This window comes from Eurytemora carolleeae, unplaced genomic scaffold, assembly GCF_000591075.1.
Source record: "Eurytemora carolleeae unplaced genomic scaffold, Eaff_2.0 scaffold378, whole genome shotgun sequence".
Lineage (NCBI taxonomy): Eukaryota > Metazoa > Arthropoda > Copepoda > Calanoida > Temoridae > Eurytemora > Eurytemora carolleeae.
The window spans coordinates 261,525-284,187 of record NW_019396287.1 but is presented as its reverse complement, the minus strand read 5'-3'; the positions used below and the strand labels follow the sequence as shown (position 1 = coordinate 284,187).

The following is a 22,663-nucleotide window of genomic DNA, read 5'->3' as shown; positions in this document are numbered from 1 at the left end:
ATTGCATGTGAATATTAATTGCATATGAGTATTAATTGAAAATGAGTATTAATTACAAATGGGTATTAATTGAAAACGAGCATTAATTGCAAATGAGTATTAATTGCAAATGAGTATTAATTGCAAATGAGTATTAATTGCAAATGAGTATTAATTGCAAATGAGTATTAATTGCAAACGATTATTAATTGCAAACGATTATTAATTGCAAATGAGTATTAATTGCAAATGAATATTAATTGCAAACGAGTATTATTTGCAAATGAGTATTAATTGAAAATGAGTACATTAATTGCAAATGAGTATTAATTGCAAATGAATATAAATTGCAAATGAGTATTAATTGTAAACGAGTATTAATTGCAATTTAGTATTAATTGCAAATGAGTATTAATTGCAATTGCTGCTGATTGTAAGTTGTAAGTTGATTGGATGAAGAATACATCCATGTTTGATTGGCAACTTATTTTGATTGCCACACAATATGGATTGCAGCTGGTTTGTTTGCAATTGAGTAGTAATTGCAATTGAACATGTTCCATTGAGGTTTATAAACATTGAAACAGATTTCAGAAACAAAAACAAGACGCATTTACAATATTAATATTTTTCCAGCTAAATCTAATTTTTTAATTCTTTGAAACTTGATGGCGTGAACCTTTGATATTTATTTTTCCAGCATTCACAGTTTGAAATATCTAAGGTGTCTGCGACATAGGGTTGGAAAGATATGGAAAGTAGAAAATCAGAGTTTGGGACAAAGACTCAATTTCTTTGTATCTGGTAGGATTAGTTGAATGGAAGCCTCCAGCTATCTACCACTCCTCCTGTGAGATGGACGTCGAGTACTTCCCCTTCGACGAGCAGACCTGCGTCATGAAGTTCGGAAGTTGGACCTACGACGGATTCCAGGTACAGTTTTCAGCTTAAAAACGCAGGAATAGGGTCTGTTAGGGATAGTATATAGGATAGTATATAGGATAGTATATAGGCTAGTATATAGGATAGTATAAATGAAAGTATATAGGATAGTATATAGGATAGGTTTTGGTTAGTTTAGTGGAATTTAGGATAGTTTATAGGATAGTATATAGGATAGTATATAGGATAGTATATAGGATAGTATAAATGATAGTATATAGGATAGTATATAGGATAGGTTTTGGTTAGTTTAGTGGAATTTAGGTCCAGGGTTAGCCATGTACTAATCTAGCCTGTCTCTCCTCACTTAATCTTTATATTGCTAAACTGCCTCTAACTCTAATTGTCAGTCAACCCTGACTGCTGTATGGCTAAACCACATCTTACTCTAATAATCAGTCTAACCAAGCTGATTCCGTCTCTACTGAACGAGAGTCTGTATTCAACTGATTTATTTATAAACATGGTTATACGGGCCGGTATGACCGGCCAGGTTACAAAAGATAAAGATAGAATTATAATGCAAAATATGAATAACATAGTAAGGTAGATAGTTAGCGATACAGCTACTGCAGAATTCGTTACATCCACAAAGGATGACACTTTACCAAAGACCTAAAACTCATGACGTATGCAGATCTTAAGGTAAAAGGAATTGAGTTTTTGCCACAATCTTTGATTTTCTATAAATCCCAATATCTTTCTAACCCAAGGTCGTAGACCTTAGATATTTCAAACTATTATTTCTTTAAGATTAAATAATCTTAGTCCAAAATATCAAAGGTTTACACCATCAGGTTGCAAAGATATAGGAATAATAAAATTTGAGTTTGTAGCAAAAACTCAATTCCTTTGACCCCTAGTCAGCTTAAATACTGCCTAAATTAAAAGATTTGGCAAAGAAATACAAAAGTTTTGAGTTGCCAGGAACCAAGATAACCAAAAAATGTCTGCAAAAATTCTGCACTTAAAGGGACTGTAAAGGAAAAATGAAAGGGGTATAGGCTGAAAGCCAATCACTTTAGCTCTCGATCGCGACCCATTAATGTCATATCTGATGTTCCTATCTCGAGAAATTGATATACAACTTTGTCAAATTTATACGAAAATCAATATATATACAATTTTGTATAAAAGTAGTAGGTTTAAAAAGCTCATATTCAGCAAATAAGCAACCAATCTGAAAACGATGATATCCCAGAGAAAGCTATTTGTAAATTAGGTTTACTTTTATATTTGTTATTTCTATTTTTAATAGATTTCATTCATAATATTATTAATACGTCCGTATTACTTGACCGGAAATTCCACCAATGGCAGAGAAGTAAAGTGGTCACGTGATACAGGCGGAGACACGTGACCAGTATCCTGCTCTGCCATTGGTGATAGTTCTGGTCACGTGATTTAAGTTTAAGATTTTATCAATTTTACATATATGAACTTTCGTATAATTTTAACACAGTTTTATATCAATTTCTCGAGACAGGAACATCAGATAAAACTTTCATGGGTCGCAATCAAGAGCTAAAGTGATTAGCTTTCAGCCTATACCCCCTTTCATTTTTCCTTTACAGTCCCTTTAAGTCTCATTTGTTTTAGTTTTAAGAAACTTATTTCCAACTATTTTATCTAATTTTCAGATTCACTGGACAACTAGTTTACCGTGGATATTGTAAACCTTTGATATTTCCAACTATTTTATCTAATAGTATGTATAATTTTCCTTATAAAAGGTCTACGACATTGGTTTGCAAAGGGATTAAAACTTTTTTTGGCAAAACAGCATTCATAGTTTGAAATATCTAAGGCGTCTACGACATAGGGTTGCACAGATATAGAAAGTAGAAAATCAGAGTTTGGGACAAAGACTCATTTTCTTTGTATATGTTAGGATTAGTTGAATGGAAGCCTCCAGCTATCTACCACTCCTCCTGTGAGATGGACGTCGAGTACTTCCCCTTCGACGAGCAGACCTGCGTCATGAAGTTCGGAAGTTGGACCTACGACGGATTCCAGGTACAGTTTTCAGCTGAAAAACGCCGGAATAGGGTCTGTTAGGGATAGTATATAGGATAGTATATAGGATAGTATATAGGATAGTATAAATGAAAGTATATAGGATAGTATATAGGATAGGTTTTGGTTAGTTTAGTGGAATTTAGGATAGTATATAGGATAGTATATAGGATAGTATATAGGATAGTATATAGGATAGTATATAGGATAGTATATAGGATAGGTTTTGGTTAGTTTAGTGGAATATAGGTACAGGGTTATCCACAAAGGATGAAACTTTACCCTGACCCAAAACTCATGAAGTATGCCGATCTTAAGGTGAAAGGAATTGAGTTTTTTTGCCACAATCTTTGATTTTGTATAAATCCCAATATCTTTCTAATCCAATGTCGTAGACCTTAGATATTTCAAACAATTAATTCTTTAAGATTTCATAACCTAAGTTCAGGTTGCGAAGATATAGGGATTATAAAATTTGAGTTTGTAGCAAAGACTCAATTCCTTTGACTAGGGAGTTGGCTTAAATACTGCCTAAATTAAAATATTTGGCAAAGAAATAGAAAAGTTTTAAGTTACCAGGAACCAAGATTACCAGAAAATTCTGCACAATTGTCACTTAAGTCATAATTGTTTCTCATGCAGCTTTAGTAAACATATCTTAGTTAAACTAGTCAGCCAGCCTTTATTTAGGCAAATACCAATTCAATAATCAATTAATATATTTTCTGCAGTAATAATAAATCATAACAGATTTTAACAAAACATTCGTAAATAAAAATCATGTAGAACTACTGCAGCAGGAGAGCTTTGATAGCTTGGAACTGTTTTCATAAAGCTCTCCTGTGATCCTCCTTAATATAAAGATAATTTTTTGAACAATGTAAACTGAATTGGTTAACAGACACACTATCCAAGTAGTTTACATTCAGAAACCAAGGAGACATAAACAATCATTCATCATTTCCTTTAGGCTCCATTGAACAACGACAATATCTAGTAGCTTGAACATGCATAGCAAATATCAAATGCTTTTAAAGGATAGTTTAAGATCTAGTCTCAACCCAACCCTGGTTTAAGATCTAGTCTCGACCTAACCCTGATTTAAGATTTAGTCTCAACCTAACCCTGATTTAAGATCTAGTCTTAAGTAAACAATAATTCAAGCTCAAGACTCAATCCAACTAAGACTAGTTTAAGATCTAATCTCAACCCAACGCTGATTTGAGATCTAGTCTAAACCCAACCATGATTTGAGATGTAGTCTCAAACAAACCCTGATTTAAGATGTAGTCTCAACCCAACCATGATTAAAGATCTAGTCTCAACCCAATCATGATTAAAGATCTAGTTTTAACCCAACCATGATTTCAGATCTAGTCACAACCTAACCATGATTAAAGATCTAGTATTAACCCAACCATGATTTCAGATCTAGTCACAACCTAACCATGATTAAATATCTAGTATTAACCCAACCATGATTTAAGATCTAGTCTCAAACCAACCATGATTAAAGATCTAGTATTAACCCAACCATGATTTAAGATCTAGTATTAACCAAACCATGATTTAAGATCTAGTCTCAACCCAACCATGATTAAATATCTAGTCTCAACCCAACCATGATTTAAGATCTAGTATTAACCCAACCATGATTAAATATCTAGTCTCAACCCAACCATGATTTAAGATCTAGTCTNTCGTTGTTCTTTTACCTGATTTTATGCTTCATGATATTTACTAAATATTTAACTTGATTTTTTAAATTTTTTTCTCTCCTTTCTGACAATTTTATTTACACTGCTCATAAGGTAGATAGATAGCTTTTACTTTATTTAATTGTTAAAATGTATCTACATTTTCATGAGAAGATTATGAAAGTCGACTTTGCGATCAAACTCAGTAAATATGAATAGTGGAAACGTCATTTATGTCTCAAATGAATCCTAAAGAATGTGTCCACAATAATTCACTTCAACCACCATGCATTGCCGGTCACTCCCTTTAAAGATTAATTGAATTTGTTTAGGTAGACTTGAGACATCAAGATGACAAAATGCCTCTCACTGGACATAAAACAGCAACAACCAGGTTATTATTGTTTACATTTATTTGACACTTGTGACATTAAACAAGCTTCAAATATGTTTAGCATAATTTATAAATGTATTTTTATGTTCACAAGACATTGGTGGAAAGTTTCACAATAAAAGTACTTTTTGGGGAAAAATTTGAAAAAAGAACTAATTTTTATTAACGTATTTAAAAATGTAAGAAGAAAAAGGGTGGGTGTATGGGTGACGGTGCAAAAAAAAAAATTTTCGACTGTTTAGTGTTTAGGTTAATTTTAAGCCTTAATTTTGGACCAAATTTGACGATTTTGGACATTTTGAATATGGCTTAAAGCACCAGATTACTTCTTTTCGTTCAGACATCAAAAATGTCAAAAATTGTCAAAATTGGTCCAAAAATGAGGCTATAGCAGTTTGTTTTTTGAGACACCCTGTATAATATTTTTTTTTACTTTAGTAAAGAAGAGCTTGAGTCTAAAGCCCCAGACATTGTTGAAATTGGAATAGATCTCAAGGAGTTCTATAAATCAGGTAAAATCAGAATAGAGATGGACGCGTTCGGTTTTTTTTCCATTTTGTTCCTTCATCGTTCGTGAACGACCAATTTTATTTTGAACGTTCTCAAAAATATAATTCCTTTTCAATCTATTTCGTTCGTTTTCTCATTCCTCTGAACGATCCAAGTCGTTCGTCCATCGTTTGTTATTTTATTTCTGAACGACACCATTGTTCATAAAAAATGTTGTGCGTTCTCTAAAATATCGTTCGTTCTCAAAAAGGTTGTTTGTTCTAAATAAGAATATCTGGAAATTGGAAGACGGCATTTGAGTAATTTTATGTGTTTTTGATGGTGTTATACTGCTAATTGTTTACCTGTTAGCTGTAACTATTAACACTAATTATCAATTGAAATATGAGTCTGTATAGTTAGTTGTATGCACACCAGACATATTAATTATTAGACTATTTTAAACCATAATTTGAGTCTAAAAGTCTTATTTTTTTTCGGTTTTTATTTTTTTCCAAAATTCTATTTTGAAATTATTTTTTTCACTGACATTTTTTATTAAACCCATGTAATGGGGTGTAACATAGGCTAAAAATCTATTTTTTTTAGATTTTTAACATTTGTGTCGAAAAAACATTTGAGTTCATGAATTATGATTTATTGTAAAAAATCTAATCTAACCTTTAAACATGGTCAAATTTTCATTGCAAAGGATTTGAGTGTTTTACATATAAAGGTTCTTCAATGGAGCCAATTTGAGAAAAACTAAGTTAGAAGAAAGAATCTTGCGCTTAGATGACTTTAAAGAATAGAAATATATTTGTTAATATTTCATTATGTTATTTTTTTTAATTTAGGTTCAGAGCCTTTAGCAGTTTTTTCTTTGCATTTACAATTCTTATGTCAAAATTATTTATAATTGTAGATATAATGTATCTAATATCTAAAACTATGCAAATGTGTATTTCAATCGGTGGAATGTAATTATAAAGTCAGTAAGTTAGATTATTCAAGAGCCAAAATACAAATAACTAGCACACGCAAAACTAAAGTAAATAATAACTAGCACACGCCAAGCTAAAGTAAATAATAACTAGCAAACGCCAAACTAAAGTAAATAATAACTAGCAAACGCCAAACTAAAGTAAATAATAACTAGCACACTTCAAACAAAAGTAAATAATAACTAGCACGCTTCAAACAAAAGGAAATTGAAATTAAAATCATATATATTTCCAATAATAATAACGCCTTTCATTAAAAAACTGTTTAGAAAAACAAAATTACTCAAACTTCTATTATGTAACCGCCAACTGGATAAATTCGTAGATTTGATACTTGTGCATAAAATCAAAACTAGAGGAACTACGAAATCACAAAGTCGTACCAGTGATTTTTCTTTTCCCTTGTGTCTACTTTGCAGTACGCAGTGAGCATCAAACACTATAAAGTGAAGATTTTCGATTTTTCTATTGAAAGGTTTATTTTTTTATGTTTGTATAAAGCAAATACAATGAAAAATAGAGTTTACGAAATATGATGAAAAATATATTTTATCCGCTACTCGACTATCCTTAAAATTGTGCTCCTTGACTGAATTTAATTAATTTGAGCTAGGTCGCTAAACTATACGACTGCCGGTTCAAATTTGAATCACAGATTCCAATGTAAATATGAGGTTTGGATCTGTGATTCAGGATTTGAATTGGTGGTGGGTGTTTAGCGACGTCTACAATTCATTAAATTTTGTCCCCCCCCCCCTTACAACTTTAATTATAAATTTTATATAAAAAAATTAGAAATTTCTATATTATTCATATTTCAAAGCTTTCTTTAAGATTTAAAGTTTAAAATAGAAATAATATTTTGATATAATATTTTAATATTTTGATATAATATTTAAATATTTTGATGTCATCTTTTGACAAAAATAACCAATTATATTACTGCTCTGCAATATATAGTTTTATTTAAAAAAGAACTAGTTTTTTAAACATCATGCAATGAATTTTCGCTTAAGATGTGCTCTAACAGAATCAGTAAAATTCGATTTTTTTATAAGTTTGCATTTATTTTTTCTATTACAAAAGATATTAACAAAATGGTTTATCAAAGCGGTTTATCAAAGCGGTTTATCAAAACGGTTTATCAAAACGGTTTATCAAAACGGTTTATCAAAACGGTTTATCAAAACGGTTTTTCGTAACGGTTATTTTGTCATTTGTTTAGAAAAATCTTTTTGTATAATTTTGTATAATTTTGGTCAGAGTAAACTTTTTGCATAATGTAATGAACCAAACTTTTCGATCGCACAATTTTGAAATAGGTTTAACATTTCAGATTCTTGCTTGGAGTCTTTTAAAACTCCAATAACCTTGAATATTTAAAAACTGATTTCAAAACGTAAATAATACTTTCAGAACTTTCTTTCTTCTTCTGTTTTAAAACTATTTTCTTTAAACTCATGTGAATATTCTCATAACGCTTCACGTTGTAAATCTTTTCATTGTTCGAGGATTTGCATAGTTTAAAATTTATCAACATTCATCTTGGAAATATTGAGTTATTTCAAAATATTTAAAAAATATTGAAAAGGGTTACTTGATTCAGATACAGGGTTACTTGATTCAGATACAGGGTTACTTGATTCAGATACAGGGTTTCCCACAAAGAATGAGATTTCAGAGACGACTATACGGAAATAATACTGAATCGGTTTTCTTAAATTGATGCTTCCCGAAGCACGGGCAGCCGTAGTACATTTAAATTTTCCAAGCCGGGTCAACCTTTCCGGTCCCAGTTTGTACTGTACCTAACTCTATGGACAAGACTAGCCGGACTTTAAGCTTCATATAGGTTGAATTACTTTTACTAAAAAGGCAAAGGTGCGTGTGTGACATTAAACTTATTTTTTCCTTTGCTAAATTATAAAAAAAGTCATAAAAAGACTATTTTCTAGACAGAAGACGTAATTTAACCTTGAAATATTTTCAGAATTTCAAGTCGTCTTTTTACAGTCTCATCCTCGATGGATACCCTGTATCAAACAATTTTACGCCTGAATTTGAAGTGTTGTCTTCAATGTTGTTGTTATTACGTCATGTTGTTATTACGTCATGTTGTTATTACGTCAAAACAGCTGAACCAAACGGGTCCATTTTTGGTGTGGTAATCCCGACCAGGGAAGGTGTATGGTTGGTCAAAGTTAGGAAAAAACCTTTTTTCCATTTCCGAAAAGTTTTACCAAATTTTGTTAAATCTGCCATCATTAAAAAAAAAATATGTTTCAATGTTAATTATCCAATTATAGAATATTGCTATACATGCAAGCAATGACACATGAAAATAGCCCTAGTCAAAATTCAAAATTTGAATTTACATTAATGTAAACAAAAATCCTCAAAAATGTTCAGGTAAGGATTACGAAAACAATATAGCGGCTTGTATATCTGGAGACACCTTTTTAAAATTCTGAGCATCCATAAACCTTCCCTGGCCGGGGTCATGTGAGGCCCCACATAAAAGTTGGACTCAAACAGTTCAGTCGTTTGTTTGTCTGTTTGTATCCAATAAACGTTTAAACACCCAGACAGACAAAAGCAAAGTATTGTATATGATTTTATGATTTCAGTTGAGTGGGATATTCTGGGAGTACCTGCAGCTAGGAATGTTAAGTTCTACACTTGCTGTGATGAACCATACCTGGATATTACATTTAACATCACTATGAGGAGGTAGGAATAATTAACATCACTATGACGAGGTAGGAATATTTAACATCACCATGAGGAGGTAGGAATATTTAACATCACCATGAGGAGAATATTTAACATCACCATGAGGAGGTATGAATATTTAACATCACCATGAGGAGGTAGGAATATTTAACATCACCATGAGGAGGTAGGAATATTTAACATCACCATGAGGAGGTATGAATATTTAACATCACCATGAGGAGGTAGGAATATTTGACATCACTATGAGGAGGTAGGAATATTTAACATCACTATGAGGAGGTAGGAATATTTGACATCATTATGAGGCGGTAGGAATATTTAGCATCACTATGAGGAGGTAGGAATATTTAACATCACCATGAGGAGGTAGGAATATTTAACATCACCATGAGGAGGTAGGAATATTTAACATCACTATGAGGAGGTAGGAATATTTAACATCGCCATGAGGAGGTATGAATATTTAACATCACCATGAGGAGGTATGAATATTTAACATCACCATGAGGAGGTAGGAATATTTAACATCACTATGAGGAGGTAGGAATATTTAACACCACTATTTAATAGATCTCTGTAGATACTCTCTTATCAATAAACACTAAACACACATTTTTGATGTCATTGCAAACATATATGTAAGTTTCTTATGTTACGTTTGAGAAATGTGTACTGCATTAATTCTATGTGTTAAATGCAGGGAGTAAATAATAGAAGGGATATATGACGCGGTTCGCCCTACCATATGATTATGCATGCTTTGTAGATGGTACCTCATTTGAATAAGAAATATTTGTCTGATGTACAATTACCGCGTATACAATAACCTACTCTGAATATTTCATATACAAATGAAGTACCGTCTGCAAAGCATGTATAATCATATAGATATATGATAACATACATGTTTAATTTAAGTAAAACCAAATAAAAGGAAAAGGAGGAAAATGAAAAGTAGTAGATAGAGGAAAGGTATTAGAATAGAGAGGAAAAGAAGAAGAAAGGATCGTATGGGGGGGGGACAACCCAGCATACAAAGTTTATAATGTTTATGTTTTATTTTGTTTATTATGGTAGGGCAAACCGCGTCAGTCATATCTCCCTTCCATTATTTACTCCGCATGGTTAAATGATGTTAATATTATTCCGTAATATAACTGATAATCTTCTGTAGAATAATATATACATCGCTTGAAGTTTTCTTTAGTTCAGTACAAACTTTTCAGAAGAACCTGAACATGTTGTTCAAAATTGCGAACAGAATGTAAAGTTTCCCGAACATTTTGTTCATAATTCAAAATCGTTTTGATAAATCGTTTTATTTAAAATCTTGTGTTAAGGTTTACCTTAATGTAATAAAAGCAAACTTTTAGAAAATCGGATTTGGATTTAAAGCCAGAAAACCTTGAATGTGTGAAAACGAACCCCATCCACATCATGTTGGATCAATAAAGATTCCATGGATTTTGATGTTGAAAACACTACGACTAAGACAACCTGGATTCTGGAAAGCGTTATTCCGAAAACTTCCTTTCCGAGTTTTGTCTCTTTGAAATTTTTCGATGGGCGGATTTTTGGTAACTAATAATTTGGTATTTAACAATTTGGTAACTAACAATATGGTAATTAATAATTTGATAACTAACAATTTGGCCACTAACAATTTGATAACTAACGATTTGGTAACCTCGCAATTTGGTTACTAACGATTTGGTAATTAACAATTTGGTAACTTGACAATTTGGTAACCTCACAATTTGGTTAGGTTATGTTAAATCGATTTTTGGGCCGAGCGCTGCGGCTAAGACAGGCTAGGGGGCCGAGCACTGTGGCCATTTTTATCAAAACTAATACAGTAATATTCGATATGTAGGGTTAGGTTAGGTTAAGACAATATCTGGGCCGAGCGACTTATTTATCAAACTAATAAATTGTTAGCCGAAATTTTGGAAAAGACTGGGTTAAGACCATTTCTGGGCCAAGCGCTGCGGCTAGGATAGGTTTGGGGGCCAAGCGCTGTGGCCATATTTATCAAAACTAATACAGTTATATCCGATATGTGGGGTTAGGTTAGGTTAAGAAAATTTCTGGGCGAGCGTTGCGGTTAGGACAGGCTAGGGTGCCGAGTTTACAAACAGTTTTCGCGGATTTGTTATGCTAAACTTTTAAGAAATGTTTTTGTTTGCTTTTCTCTCTATGTATTCAACAAATAAATATACAAACAATGATTGTGAATCAAAGGTTTCAATCATACAAATTGTTAGTTACCAAAATTTTAGTCACCAAATTATTAGTTACCAAGAAGCCGCCAATCAATTTTTCCTGTTACCTAATTAATTTTTAGTTATTAATTTACGATAATTGATTAAATGTTTAGTAAAAATCTGTTAAAATTAGTTCTTTTGAAAAAGTTGAAAATTAGATGAAGGTATAACTATGAAGAAAATGACGTGTGTTATCAACTTGAAACTTAGAAATTTATAGTTTTACATTTATTCTAGAATTTTCAAGGAAGGAGTTTTTTCAGTAAACTCTATGGAGGGCTTTTTATACAGGGTGTCCCAAAAAACATGGGAATTCAGTGATGAATTGGATATCGTCTTTGTTATGAATTACCATTGTAATACCTAATTTCAAAATCCGTAATATTATTATGTCTGCTAGAATTTATTTTATGAAAAGGATAAAAGGCTGTAAAGATGTGTCTATAATGTCTCTGCAAGATGAACAGTGTAGACGGACAAGTTTACTCTGTTTGTATACTGCAATTTTCTTGTTTTACTAAGTACAACCGTATGGAGTCAAAACATAAACAATCAAAAAGTAAACAAAGCAGACAAAACTATTATAGATTACAGCTTTCCCAGTAGGTATCACTATACTAAATCAAAGAATTATTTAAAAAGACGATTTCGAATTCGTCACTGAATTCCCATGTTTATTGGGACACCCTGTACTTGGTTGAATATTTACTGGACAAGGGACAGTCAGGGCAAGATTTTTGAAAAATTGTTTAATGCATGATCATTTCAATTAAGTAGAATTATGTCAAACCCTATTTCTAAAAGAATGGTGTTAGTTACCTTTCCAAAGGCCTTTTCCCAAGGGCAACTTCCCAACTGGTAACTTCCCAAATGTATGTATAGGGTTAGTAATTGCCTGAGGCGTGGCAGGATACAGTTGGGGAGGGCGCTGCGGCTAGAACAGACTTAAGAAATTGCACATTTAGAAAGTTGCCACAAACCTATAATCTAAAAGCAATTTTCTTGTTAAAATTAATGATTTTTTCATTTTTTAATTTAAAATAATTTTTTATTTTTAGGAAAACCCTTTTCTACACAGTGAACCTGATAATACCCTGTATGGGAATATCTTTCCTAACAGTGCTGGTCTTCTACCTTCCTTCAGATAGCGGGGAGAAGGTATATTAGTATTCTACCTTCCTTCAGATAGCGGAGAGAAGGTATATTAGTATTCTACCTTCCTTCAGATAGCTGGGAGAAGGTATATTAGTATTCTACCTTCCTTCAGATAGCGGGGAGAAGCAATATTAGTATTCTACCTTCCTTCAGATAGCGGGAAGAAGATATATTAACATTCTACCTTCCTTCAGATAGCGGGGAGAAGGTATAGTAGTATTCTACCTTCCTTCAGATAACGGGGAGAAGGTATATTAGTATTCTAACTTCCTTCTGATAGCGGGGAGAAGGTATATTAGTATTCTATCTTCCTTCAGATAGCGGGGAGAAGGTATATTAGTATTTTACCTTCCTTCAGATAGCGGGGAGAAGGTATATTAGTATTCTACCTTCCTTCAGATAGCGGGGAGAAGGTATATTAGTATTCTAACTTCCGTCAGATAGCGGGGAGAAGGTATATTAGTATTTTACCTTCCTTCAGATAGCGGGGAGAAGGTATATGAGTATTCTACCTTCCTTCAGATAGCGGGGAGAAGGTATAGTAGTATTCTACCTTCCTTCAGATAGTGGCGAGAAGGTATATTAGTGTTCTATCTTCCTTCAGATAGCGGGGAGAAGGTATATTAGTATTCTACCTTCCTTCAGATAGAGGGGAGAAGGTATATTAGTATTTTATCTTCCTTCAGATAGCGGGGAGAAGGTATAGTAGTATTTCACCTTCCTTCAGATAGCGGGGAGAAGGTATATTAGTATTCTATCTTAATATACAAATATGCAAATATCTCTTGATTTTCATATTTGTTCTCAAATAAAACTGTTGCCCAGTTTACAAAATACAAATATGAGCCAATATTTCTCAATTATTTTGTTTTCAAATTTTCCCATAAATGCAGCTCTCTTTGATTTTCACACAGAGTGAGTCAAATAAAGGGGGAATAGCGAGATCCTTCATATAATAAAGCATTTTATTTGGTAGTCTAATTTTAGACAAAAACATTTAATAAATTATTATTTTTTTAATAGGCATTCTGATAAACCCTTTCTAAAATCCGCGAAGCTATTTTTACTCAAAATTATATGAGCAGTAAAGCAAAAGTATGTACATTTTTTTTATTATTTTGATGATTTAATTCTTTCAAAAGTCTTTTTATAATATGAATTTTTGAAATGTATGAACTCAAGTAATAAGAAAATTTGCATGAAAGAGAACAAGGAAAGAGCATACTTTCGTGAATTTTTCAGTTTTTCATATTTTTTCTAAAACAAGGAAAGAGCATATTTTCGTGATTTTTTCAGTTTTTCATATCTTTATCTATATTTGCCATGTATGTCCTTATGATTTTTCCAAGGAAAGTAGAAATCTATTTTCATAATTGCTTGTTCTTTATGAGATCCTCATTTTTCCTATACCTAAAGACAATACATTTTTTGCTTGTTTTCTGCGATTTTATATTATTCTAAAATAAGATTTCAAATTTTGCGAGAATGAGGTTATATTAGGTTTTTATCCATCTATCTATCTATCTATCTATCTTAGAAGACGACATTTTCCGTACATTGGAGCGCATCGAGAGTAACCAACCTAATTATACAACCTTGGTTTTAGGTGTCCTTGTCTATAAGTATCCTTCTCTCTCTAACCGTGTTCTTCCTCCTCCTGGCAGAGATCATCCCGCCAACCTCCCTCGTAGTTCCCCTCCTTGGTAAATTTGTTCTCTTCACAATGATCTTGGATACATTTAGGTAATTTCATTTTATAGAGATTTGTCAGAATAATTTTGTTAAAAAAATACTTTCTAATTTGTCATTGAAAACAAGAAATAATTAAAATATTATTTAATGCGTGCATTAATAATCTGTTTGAAAACTACCAGTTTATCTAGGTTTATATGACGTTTTATAAATATAAGCAAAAAAATCATTGCTGACATCCAAGGGAAAGATCTGGCACCTTTTTTGAGTCTGGTTAGTTAAAAGAAAATTTAAATTTCTAAAAGCAGGGGTCGAAAATTCAAATCTTACTTTTAACCATAAACCTTACACTCACTGTCAGGTTTGAGTAAAATATTGGTTTCGAACTTTTTTACCCTGGAATAGGGAGTAAAGTTCTGAAAGATCTGACACATTCTTTATGTCTTATTAGTTAAAATTCGTTTTTAAAAAGCAGGGGTCGAAAGTTCCAAATCCTGCTTTTGATCACAAACCTGACTCTCGCTGTCAGGTTTGAGCCAAATCTTGCTTTGGAACTTTCTTCCCCTGGAATAAGGAGAAATTTTTTTAAAGTTACAAGGGGTGCTTTGGAAGGGATTGAAGAGAAGGAAAGGAATGGTGGGGGGTGCGGGGTATTGAAACCCATTATGATATTGGTTTTGGCTTTTCTCTTGATGTATTTTCAGATGAAACATTACAGACTTTTTTCCAATATATCACAGATATGCATTTACTCTTTGCAACGAAATATTTCTTATTTTACAAATTTCGCACATTAAATTAAAAATCAAATTTCAACCTTTCATCAACTCATAAACTGAGATACAGGGTGGATTCACGACAAATATAGATACAGGGTGGATTCACGACAAACTGAGATACAGGGTGGATTCATGACAAACTAAAATAAATTTCACAACAAATATTTTCTTAAAACAAAAAAGAAATGCATCCAGTTGTAACGAAAGCATGCATTTTGGTATAAAAATGAAAAGTTGTACTCAAAGGTTTTCCTTGTACACAATCTCTTCTATTTAGAAAATCTTTGTGTAAATTATTAATGTACTTGGTTTTGTTCATCTTTTAATAGACACACTTTTTTAATTATTCACATAATGCTGAACCAAATATAAAACTTTAATTACATTGACAACTTTTCGCATGCTCTATTTGGCTAAAAGACCAGTGGGGTAATCTATGATACAGCTACAGGCTTAACCAAAAAAGAGACTTCAGAGACGACTGTACGGAATTCATTGGGTTCTTTTCTTACTTTTATGCTTCCCGAGTCCGAATTTAATAAATTTTAGCAGCGTCTCAAATCCGCCAAAAACTGGTTTTAATTAATCGCCGGCTTAAATCTTGAAACATTATATACAATTTTAAATAGAACCACACATATTTGAGCTGCGCCTTAAATTCTTTAAACTCGGCCTCTTCATATGTTTAAAAACCAGCTTGTTCTTCCTTGCTTGATTCTGGGACCGAATTTAATAGATTTAATCATGATCTTTCATTCACTTCGGATAATAATAGAATAGAATTCGAAAAACTTGAACAAAAGAATAAAAGATAAAAGAATTGCGATACAAAAATATAATATTATGTAACTACTTTCGGATGGGCTTAAAATACGCAATTAATAAAAGTTGCATTATCCGAGCTGGTACAACATGTACTGTACATGCATTCAGTCATACTGTCCATTCTGGACTACCTAGTGTAGAGTTGACTCAGCACGTTTTATGCAAGATCACGGTGCGCGCGTTCTCTTTTCAGAGACATTNCCATTTAATCAATTAATCAACAATTTAATCAATTAATCAACCATTTAATCAATTAATCAACCATTTAATCAACTAATTAACCATTTAATCAATTAATTAACCATTTAATCAATTAATATCAACTAATAAATTACTTTATCTTCGGTCAGTGTACGACAATTTACTACAGAAAGCACCTAAAGCTTAGTTGAGATTAATCAATCGTTTAATTGGAAAAAGAGAATGAATACTTTTTACAGTACACTATCAAATAGCGAAACTGTTTTAAAACATTCGATTTTTGTCATCTGTGTTGCCAAATTACAAACTCCAAAATATAAACTCCTAAAATACAATTAAACTCCTTAAATACAAACTCCTGAAATACAGACTCCTGAAATACAAACTCCTGTAATACAAACTCCTGAAATACAAACTCCTGAAATACAAACTCCTGAAATACAAACTCGTGTACATCAAAACTCCTGAAAAGACAAACTTCTGAATTACAAACTCCTGAAAAACAAAGACCTGCAATACAAACTCCTGAAAGAAAAACTCCTGCAAGCATACACACCTTAATTTTTTCCCTGGCATTTTCTGTGGCACACAGAAGGCCTGACCTAACCTAAGAAAATAAAAAAAAATGGTGTACTTCATTCTATAAAGCAATTGAGTCTTTGGAACAAAATCAAATATTTAAACCACAATATCTTTAGAACTCGATGTTTTAAACCTTTGATATTTCAAACTCGGATTACTTGATCTAACAGAATTCATAGTTTGAAATATCTAAGGTCTACAACATTTGGTTCCAAAGATATAGTGATTAGAAAATTGTGGCCAAGACTCAATTCCTTTTCCAGAGATTATCTTTTTATTGTATTTCAGGAGTTTCTCATGACATAAATATTTGATGAGGAAAAAATATATGGATGAATTTTGGTTCCTTGGAAACGCCCAAATGAATTAATTTTGTCCAACTTTTCGGATGATCGTTTTAAAGATTGGATATCGGAGCATAGACAATTAGATAGATATATAGCTATAGATTAGGAGAGTGAAATAAGAGTAGACTTAAAGGGAGTGTTCGTGAAAAATGAAAGGGGGTATGGGCTGATATCCAATTGAATTTAATATCGACCGCTACCTTTAAATTTTCTCTGTTACGTCTATAAGGAGAAAAGTTTAAAAACGACTCATACCAAAGAACCCATACAATTACAAGTTCACGGAGTTTCATTACTCTAATAATCAGATCGTAAATAGTTCAATTAAAATTAAAATCAATGATTCAGATATACCAACTTATACATGTCGAATTCAATTCAATGCTTTCGTATATATAATTAATATTTTTTAATAATTTAAATTTTCTTAATACTTTAAACTACTCATACAAATACAAGAACAGATACAAGTTCACGGAGTTAGATTATTCCAATCAGATTGTAAATAGTTCAATTAAATTTAAATTCAATCATTCAGATATTAGTCTAGATATTCATTGTTTGCAAAGATATTGACATTCTTATTTAGATATTCATATTCTTATTTAGATATTCATATTGTTATTTAGATATCAATATTATTATATTGATATTCATATTGTTATTTAGATATTCTTATTCTTATTTAGATATTCATATTCACAAAAAAGCCCAATCGGAATAGGATCCTGGATATCCATTTTAAAGAATCATCATAAAGTTTTTAAAATTTTAAGGGAAATTTATTGTTCTGGAGGAATTAAATTAAAAATCTAAATATTTTTAAAACATCAATATTTTATTTTGTATTTCTTTTAAAAATATATATTATTCAGAACGCCTTGTAATGGTTATGAGTTCCCATTAATTCCCACTCATACTCCACCACACTCGTTTAACAGGTAGTACGAAATATAGCATGTTGGGACCCCCCCCCCCCCCCCTCCCATTTTTGGCACTAACTTACTTTTGGGTTCTTGTCCTTGGGCGTGTAAGTTCAAAACTGCACAAAATTAAAACTTATCAAATAAATCTGTTTTTAAAAAGAACAAATTAAATTTTGATTAAATATTTTCAACTCAATGTGAACACTTAGGGTTATTTTTTAGACAAAATACAGTTCCTAAAATGATTTATGTTCATATTTTTTATTTTTGTGGAATATTTAGAACGAGTTCCTTAATAATATTTATTTCCAGGGCCCAGAATGGACTTAGTATGGAAACATCAAGCTGTAAAATCCATGGGTATCATTCCTCTGTACAACATGTACAGGGTGTACAGGAGTATGTACAGCAAGAGCAGCATGTACACAGTACAGTACAACGGGGGTACAAGGAGAATGAATACGATCCAGTAACACAAGAAGATTGTGGTAATTATCATGATTATCATTACTATCAATTATCATTATTTTTCATCATTCGTCAAGAAACAGAAATTCATTGCCAAATGTTGAACATATTTGTTAAATTTAGATTTGCACAACTATTTATGACGGATATCAAATTCAATTTATGTCAAACTAAATTACAAGTAAGATTGAAATCTTTCAATCCTAACTCCTCTGATTAAAGGGAAATTGAGAAGAATATCGAATTTCTGACATTTAACCGGATAAAGGAATTGAGTTTTTGCCACAAACTCAAATCTTCCTTCCCTTCTTCTGATCCCAATATCTTTGCAATCTGATGGTGCAAACTTTTGATATTTCCCACTTGGATTATTTTATCTATAAGTATTAATAGTTTGAAATATCTAAGGTCTACGACATTGGGTTACAAAGATATAGAGATTAGAAAATCAGAGTTTGTGGCAAAAACTCAATTCCTTTGATTTTCGTAAACTTGTTCGTAAAATAAAAACTAGAGAAAAACTAGAGGTAACAACAAAATCATAAATAAAGATGGCTGCTGTTTTAAAACATCCCAAGTAGGCGTTAAAATCTATTTTTTTAATGATCCCAGCTGTAGCGACGTTAAAGAACAAAGATATAAACGGACTGAAGATATATATATTTTTTCTAAATTACAACATGGAAAAACTGCCTGAATATATTTGGTTTGGTTCTCTGAGCTTCCTGTCGATGAAGACGATAGTTCAGGGTCTCCACACCCAATCTCTAGAACCTCCCTGATTCATATGGCTTAATGAGCACGCGATTTAAAAACTCNCTATTATTGCTGTATCAACCCATTAAGAGCGAGAGCAGTTTTTCCCCTTAGAATTGGCTTAAATTTTTAACACCACCTACATTTGACCCAATATATATGGGACATCTATTTTTTTCTATTTTTCGTTTACATTTGGAGCTATGAACACAACAATCAATATCTCAAGAGATTTTCCAAGGATTCAAAAAAAGTCTTTCAGACATCTTTGTTTATTTATATTCCGAAAACGTCGATATCAACGTTTTTTACAGTATTATTTCCGAAAACGTAGATATCGACGGACTTAAAAATGGTAATGAAAACCTAACTTAAAGTGACAAATAAATTCAAATATCAAAGTGAAATAAAAATTCACTATATTTGGACACAAATAATACAAAGAGATTAAAAATACGATGAAAAACTATTTTTTTTTACCCTTTTTTACTTTTTAATATATTTTCCGCCTGATTATGATTAGCTCTGAGAGGCTTATGATAGGGAGTACAGGTGGGCCTTTATGGACATTATTTAGACTAGTTATTCTATTTGAGATATTATCGGAAACAAAAGGGGTTAAGATAGCTTAGACCAGCTATTTTCTTGTATCTTGAATGAGTGTTTGTACCTGGTGGTATTATATTATATTTGTTGGGGTAGTTACTAGTTGTTTATTGAGACATTTAGAAATTTTCCATGTATGATTTTTGACTCCATGTTGTATTTAATAAGAGATGGATATCTGTTACCTTTGAGTTGAACAAACCTAATACTTAGGGCATTAGAAAATAAAGAAACAACATCTTAAACCTTGCTTTTATGATTATATCAATCAACTGAAACTGTAGGAAAGGAGTCCAAAGCGCTGTCTCTGTGGCCGTGGGGGTGAATGCCTTTCAAGATAAATAATATTAATATTACACAAGGCTGAAGTATATGCACGGAATTGGAACACTACTGACTGCTGAGTACATAGAACTGGTGTTAAACACATCTAAAAAAGATTTAATAANGAAATACTTTCACTTAATTTACTGTTTATTATAATAATTTAATAATAATAATAATAATAAATTTATCAAGGATCAATCTATCCCGGTGTCCTGAAGTTACAAGAGCGCTGGAAGGAATTAAATATATAGCTGCAATAACACAAAGTGAAGAAGAATCAAATAAGGTAATATATTTGTTGGCCACCATTATCTTCAACAAATTAACAAAAGGGTGTAATCCTGAGCCTGCGATTGAAAAGCTTCAGCTCGAGTCTTAATTCCTTAGACCCAGGGTTAAGGCTTAATCTTAGAGAACAAAGTTGAGAATTATATGCCGACAGTTTGTATCACGTGATCGATTTAAGAAGACTTATGGAATTAGGCCGCAATGTAAATAAAACCGACCTTGATTGGTTTGAGTACAGAAGAGTTACAATGTCGAGTCCTATACCAAGTACACACAACTCTAATAAAATCCCAGAGCTCGAGCCTTAAGTTAGTCTCAATTACAGCTTAGAAGACCTGAGTCTTATTTTCCCCAATTTTTTAAATCGCGAGTTCTGAAAACCATTTTTTTAACTTTCTGAGTTGTTTAAATATCTCATTTGAATAAAGGCTTGTGTTAATGAACTCCAATTAGTAACTAATTGCTCACCTCAATTTCAAATTTTCTAATCCTTAATCTTATCTTTTCATCCTGATGGTGTACATTGTACAGTGTACACCTTTGTTATTTCAAACTTTGACCATTTATTTAAGACCTTTTGAGAATTTATTGTTTAAAATGTCAAAGATGTACGATATGGGATTCAGTGGCGCATAATCTGTGCATAATCTATTATACTAATAGTCTTTCTGATCGAAGTTCCTCTGTCTTTGCCAGTAAGGGGCTGTTTTCCTCTTGTAGTCTTCAAAAGTCCTAATTAGTCCGATAAAATCCTTATTATATATTTCTTGTTATTCTTCTTAGGTTGTCAGATTTTGTGTAATATTTTTAAGAGGATAAATTAAGAATGGCTGACTTTTTTAGGTCAAAAACGAGAAAATAGTTAGAAATTCCATTAGAAATGATGTGCGAAGCGCTAAAGCAAAATGTTGGTGTTTTTTATTAATTGGCAAAATTTGATGAAAGATGGTCCACAATCATGATCATTCTGGAGTCAAGTAAGGGGATGGGGCGAGAGGGGGGCAAGAGGGGGGCGAAATATGCCACCCCCCTAGTTGCACCACTGATGGGGTTTCAACAATATAGAGATTAAAGTTTGCGTCAAGTTTCTTTGTATATATATTTTAGAGAATAAAATCAGTAAAAAATTAGCATAGTTTCCCGCACAAATATTAAAATATGCCAAGTAAGGAATCTACTCTACATAATATTTTAGAATCCAATTTTCCAAAAGCTTAAAGTTATTTCCTTTTCCCGTTAGAAGAATATGAATATGTTTTTATTTATGCGCAAAATCATGAAAGATATATACCAAGAATCTACTTATCTTTTTGTACAAAACAATAAAATAAAAATTGTATTATATTTTTTTTTGAGGAATATAATCAAACTTAATGCTAATCATAAACCGTTTTACAATAATTTTATAAGTTTTTTTAGGGCAGAATAAATTATTTCTATTCTAAATGTACAGAAAATATCAAAGGCTTTAAAACTTTGACATTAATTATACGAATAAAGTGCGGCGTCGTCTGAATGTAATTTTCTCTTCTAATATCTGGATTTCTACCAATCTTGTTTCTAGCATTTATATCTGCAGTCCCAAAGCCCGCGATCTAAAGATTTGGGAATTAAGACTCAGGTGTGAGCTGTCATTGGGACTATTCTAAGACTTGAGCTTTCAGATTAAGATTGCAACTAACTTTCATAGAGTTGGGTTTATTAAACCGATTAAATATTTTATTTGGCAGATTTTCATGGTTGGAATTAGCGGATTTTGGGAATTTGATTAGAATAAGACTCAACATTGAGACTAATTCTCCACTAAAACCAACCAAGTTCGGTTTTGTTTTCATTATCCCTAACTCCTTAAGTCGAGCTTAAGAGCTGGCAGCTGCCGATCACGTGACACAAACTGTCGTCAGCTGATTCATAGGTTGGGTCTAAGATTGAGCCTTAAACCTGGGTCTAGGGAAATTAAGACTCGAGCTAAAGCTTTCAAATCGCGGGCAGGTATTTAATAAATTGATGAATATATCAGGCGAAGGAGGATTGGAAGTTTGTTGCAATGGTGATGGATCGACTCTTTCTTTGGATATTTACCGTTGCTGTCTTAGGTTAGATAATATTTAACTCAATCAGGTGGAGGGGGGGGGGGCTGAATCATCTAACCCCCCCCCCACCCCCTCTCTTTTCTCCGTAACTAATAAA

At 32.1% G+C, this 22,663-nt stretch overlaps 1 protein-coding gene across 1 annotated transcript in view; it reads left to right on the top strand.

The window, feature by feature from the left end:
* The window catches only part of LOC111700183 (acetylcholine receptor subunit alpha-like), a 32,366-nt gene that overhangs the window by 7,081 nt on the left and 2,622 nt on the right, over positions 1-22,663 (top strand). The window contains exons 6-16 of the mRNA XM_023471022.1: positions 788-912; positions 2,655-2,667; positions 2,813-2,937; positions 4,967-5,028; positions 5,467-5,540; positions 9,149-9,251; positions 12,580-12,679; positions 14,283-14,419; positions 17,978-18,043; positions 20,369-20,471; positions 22,494-22,569. Of these exons, the coding sequence (XP_023326790.1) occupies positions 788-912; positions 2,655-2,667; positions 2,813-2,937; positions 4,967-5,028; positions 5,467-5,540; positions 9,149-9,251; positions 12,580-12,679; positions 14,283-14,419; positions 17,978-18,043; positions 20,369-20,471; positions 22,494-22,569 (984 nt within the window). The remainder of the gene's footprint in view (positions 1-787; positions 913-2,654; positions 2,668-2,812; positions 2,938-4,966; positions 5,029-5,466; positions 5,541-9,148; positions 9,252-12,579; positions 12,680-14,282; positions 14,420-17,977; positions 18,044-20,368; positions 20,472-22,493; positions 22,570-22,663) is intronic.